Here is a 5,000-nt window from a genome sequence, read left to right on the forward strand (position 1 = left end):
GAAACACTGGGTACTGGTTCAGATCATTGTAAGTCCTCCCTATGGGGGGGAGGCGGGGGAGAGAGAGAGAGAGAGAGATGAACCTGGAGAAGAGTCCCCTAAGCAAGCTGGTCCTGGGGCTGTGTTCACAAACACACCCTACAGAGCCCCAGGACAGCAGCACAATTAGACCCAACCAAATCATGAGAAAACAAAAACATAATTACTTGACACATTGGTTTGAATGAACAAAAAAAACAGAGCAAACTAGAATGCTATTTGGCCCTAAACAGAGAGTACACAGCGGCAGAATACCTGACCACTGTGACTGACCCACAATTAAGGAAAGCTTTGACTATGTACAGACTCAGTGAGCATAGCCTTAGGCCGCCGTAGGCAGACATGGCTCTCAAGAGAAGACAGGCTATGTGCTCACTGCCCACAAAATGAGGTGGAAACTGAGCTGCACTTCCTAACCTCCTGCCCAATGTACGGCCATATTAGAGAGACATATTTCCCTCAGATTACACAGATCCACAAAGAATTCGAAAACAAATCCAATTTTGAAAAACTCCCATATCTACTGGGTGAAATTCCACAGTGTGCCATCAGAGCAGCAAGATTTGTGACCTGTTGCCACGAGAAAAGGGCAACCAGTGAAGAACAAACACCATTGTAAATACAACCCATATTTATGCTTATTTATGTTATCTTGTGTCCTTAACCATTTGTACATTGTTAAAACACTGTATATATATATACATAATATGACATTTGTAATGTCTGTTAAAACCTGTTTAGGCTTGGGACAACACTGCCCCCATAGGATGAATTGCGTGCACATAGTAAACTGAAAAAAAATCTGTCCAAAATTGCTAATATATGCATATAATAATTGTTATTGGATAGAAAACACTATAAAGCTTCTAAAACCGTTTGAATTATGTATGTAAGTATAGCAGAACTCACAGGGCAGGCAATCTCCCAAACTAGTTTTGGCATCCAGAAAGTTGGGGCAACTTTGACGTCATCGCCCCCACCCTTCCCAACCAGCTACGGAATATGGAAACACTTTCTATGTCTTCCGCGAGATGTCCTTTATCAGTAGAGCGTTTAATTGCGCAAATCCCGCGAGCTTTGACCCTTTGGCAGGCAAAATAGTGGGTGTCGTGAGAAAATACATGCGCGTTCGAGCGCAAATTGTACACAGTCATCCCTCCATTCCAGAAGGTCTTAGAAGAATTCCTTTCGTCCGGTTGAATCGCCAATTGTTTTGTACGTTTAGAACATCCTAAAGCTTGATTCTGCACTTAGTTTGACAAGTTTAGTCGACATATAATATGTAATTTTGAAGTTTTGATGCGCAACTGTTCGGGACCAGAAGTCATTTTGGATGCATTTCAGGTGACACGGTTAGCCTATGCTACTATAACTACACACAAACTGAAACAAAACAATGTATTGGGTAAGTATGACTCCTTCCACTACATTCTGATCGAAGACCATCAAAGGTAAGGGAATATTTATGTTGTAATTTTGTATTTCTGTTGACTCCAACATAGCGGAGAAATATTGCTTACGTCTGAGCGCCGCCTCAGATTATTGCCTAGTGAACGATTTCTGTAACATTAAAAATAAATGTGACAAAGCGGTTGCATTAAGAAGCAGTGTATCTTTCTAACTATATGTAGAACATGTATATTTAGTCAAAGTTTATGATGTGTATTGCTGTTATCTGGCGTTATCTGGCGGAGTTATCTATAATTTCTCCGGACATTTTTGAGGATTTTCTGAATATGGCGTCAATGTAAACGGAGATTTATGGATATAAATTGCATATTATTGAAACAAACATAAATGTACTGTGTAACATGTCCTATTACTGTCATCTGATGAAGATTTTCAAAAGGTTAGTGAATGATTTTTCTTTTAATCCTGCGTTTGTGATTGCATCTTTTGTTCGACAAAATGGCTACATATCGTCTGTGTCTTTGTGGTGGTTTGATATACGTATGTGCTATGTTTTCGCCGTAAAACATTTTAGAAATCTGACTCGCTGGGTAGATGAACAAGGTGTTTATCTTTCATTTGAGCTATTGGACTTGTTAATGTGTGGAGGTTAAATATTTCTAAGAATATTTTTGCATTCTGTGCGCCATCTTTTGAGTTGAGCTTGGGGGGGGGGGGGGCCCTTGGGGAATGTGTAGCGTGAACACGTTAATTTTTATTGTTTATTTCACTTTATATATGCACTTTATATATTATCTACCTCACTTGCTTTGGCAATGTTAACACGTGTTTCCCATGCCAATAAAGCCCTTGAATTGAATTGAGAGAGAGACAGAGACAGAGAGAGAGAGAGAGACAGAGAGAGAGAGACAGAGACAGAGAGAGAGAGGGGAGAAAGGAGAGATAAATGAAGAGGATAGGTCAAGAGGGGTCATAGTTTGTAAGGTTCATGTAGAGCCTATAGACCTTGAAGCCGGTTCCACTGTTGTTTTCTTCATTCTTCCCCTCTAATCAGGGACTGATTTAGACCAGGGACACCAGGTGGAGCAGTTGAATATCAGAACAGAACCGGTGTATTAGAAGGGGTGAAACATGATACCTCCTAGGGTTTAAATAACCCCGGTGTAGTGGAAGGGGTGAAACATGATACCTCCTAGGGTTTAAATACCCCCAGTGTAGTAGAAGGGGTGTGAGTGGAAACACGTTGAGAAACATGAAGACCTTCCTACCAGCGATGGTGTTGAGAAACATGAACACCTTCCTACCAGCGATGGTGTGAGAAACATGAAGAATGGTGTTGAGAAACATGAAACCTTCCTACCAGCGATGGTGTTGAGAAACATGAAGACCTTCCTACCAGCGATGGTGTTGAGAAACATGATGACCTTCCTACCTGCGATGGTGTTGAGAAACATAAAGACCTTCCTACCAGCGATGGTGTTGAGAAACATGAAGACCTTCCTACCAGCGATGGTGTTGAGAAACATGAAGACCTTCCTACCTGCGATGGTGTTGAGAAACATGAAGACCTTCCTACCAGCGATGGTGTTGAGAAACATGAAGACCTTCCTACCTGCGATGCGATGAAGTGTTGAGAAACATGAAGATACCTGCGATGGTGTTGAGAAACATGAGAAGTTGGAGATCTCCCTCCTCTGCCAGCGTTGGGTCATGTTGGACGACTTAAACAGCTGACGAGGCGTTGCTAAGGAGATACGCCTACGAGAGAGGGACACACACACACACATATGGTTAGAAATGGACTGTAGATAAAGCTAGAAAGGTGTGTGAGTGCCTGTCCGTGTGTTTTAAACCTACCTGGCCTGAGGCAGTCCGTAGCTGGTTCCTACTCCCACCCTGGGTAGGCTGTAGACTACCCTCTTCACTGTAGCCTGGTCGGGGAAGTTGAACATCACAGACGCTGGGGAAGGGAAGTGACATCACAGGAAATGAGCGTGACAACACAAGAAGTGACATGATAGAAATCCAGCCCATTCAGCTTTACTGAGTAAAGGCCAGGTGAGAAGTGACCTTCAGTAAAGGTCAGGTGAGGACTGACCTTCAGTAAAGGCCAGGTGAGAACATACCTTCAGTAAAGGCCAGGTGAGAACTGACCTTCAGTAGAGGCCAGGTGAGAACCAACCTTCAGTAAAAGCCAGGTGAGAACTGACCTTCAGTAGAGGCCAGGTGAGAACCAACCTTCAGTAAAGGCCAGATGAGAACCAACCTTCAGTAAAGGCCAGGTGAGGAGCGACCTTCAGTAAAGGCCAGGTGAGAACCGACCTTCAGTAAAGGCCAGGTGAGAACCAACCTTCAGTAAAGGCCAGGTGAGAACTGACCTTCAGTAGAGGTCAGGTGAGAACTGACCTCAGTAGAGGCCAGGTGAGAACCGACCTTCAGTAAAGGTCAGGTAAGAACTGACCTTCAGTAAAGGCCAGGTGAGAACCGACCTTCAGTAAAGGTCATTTGAGGACTGACCTTCAGTAAAGGCCAGGTGAGAACTGACCTTCAGTAAAGGTCAGGTGAGAACCGACCTTCAGTAGAGGCCAGGTGAGAACCAACCTTCAGTAAAGGCCAGATGAGAACCGACCTTCAGTAAAGGCCAGGTGAGGACCGACCTTCAGTAAAGATCAGGTGAGAACTGACCTTCAGTAAAGGTCAGGTGAGAACCGACCTTCAGTAGAGGCCAGGTGAGAACCAACCTTCAGTAAAGGCCAGATGAGAACCAACCTTCAGTAAAGGCCAGGTGAGGACCGACCTTCAGTAAAGATCAGGTGAGAACTGACCTTCAGTAAAGGTCAGGTGAGAACTGACCTTCAGTAAAGGCCAGGTGAGAACTGACCTTCAGTAGAGGCCAGGTGAGAACTGACCTTCAGTAAAGGTCAGGTGAGAACTGACCTTAAAGGCCAGATGAGAAGACCTTCAGTAGAGGCCAGGTGAGAACTGACCTTCAGTAGAGGTCAGGTGAGAACTGACCTTCAGTAAAGGTCAGGTGAGAACTGAGCTTCAGTAAAGGTCAGGTGAGAACTGACCTTCAGTATAGGTCAGGTGAGGACTGACCTTCAGTAAAGGTCAGGTGAGAATTGACCTTCAGTAAAGGTCATTTGAGGACTGACCTTCAGTAAAGGTCGGGTTAAGGTAAGTCATATGTACATATCAAGTGTTTCACAGTAAGAGCTAATTCCTTGTGACATAAAAGGCTCAACTGATCCTAGATCAGCACTCGTACTGTAAAACGCTTAATACAAACAGCCCCAGGTGTACAAGTTGAGTCAGGTGAACAGGTAAGATGAGGTATCGTACTGCGGTTGGCCATGAAGACCTCTAGACCAGTGTTCTGGAGCAGGTATCTTCTGGAGAAAACAGCTCTGATCTCACTGAACATCCACTTGCCATGTAGACCCTCGGAGTAGGCCAGGACCTGCACACAGACACACATACACACGCACGCACACAGACACACGCACGCACACAGACACACACACACACACACACACACACACACACACACA

The 5,000-nt window shown here is 44.4% G+C and overlaps 1 protein-coding gene across 1 annotated transcript in view; it reads right to left on the bottom strand.

The window, feature by feature from the left end:
* The window catches only part of nbeaa (neurobeachin a), a gene marked incomplete at its 5' end in the record, with an annotated part of 215,820 nt that overhangs the window by 17,334 nt on the left and 193,486 nt on the right, over positions 1–5,000 (bottom strand). Inside the window, 5 exons of the mRNA XM_064971081.1 lie at positions 1–39; positions 2,846–2,881; positions 3,119–3,207; positions 3,307–3,409; positions 4,792–4,909. The exon at positions 1–39 is cut by the window's left edge and continues 74 nt beyond it. Coding sequence (XP_064827153.1) covers positions 1–39; positions 2,846–2,881; positions 3,119–3,207; positions 3,307–3,409; positions 4,792–4,909 — 385 coding nt within the window. The remainder of the gene's footprint in view (positions 40–2,845; positions 2,882–3,118; positions 3,208–3,306; positions 3,410–4,791; positions 4,910–5,000) is intronic.

This window comes from Oncorhynchus masou, chromosome 8 (genome assembly GCF_036934945.1).
Source record: "Oncorhynchus masou masou isolate Uvic2021 chromosome 8, UVic_Omas_1.1, whole genome shotgun sequence".
Taxonomy (NCBI): Eukaryota; Metazoa; Chordata; class Actinopteri; order Salmoniformes; family Salmonidae; genus Oncorhynchus; species Oncorhynchus masou.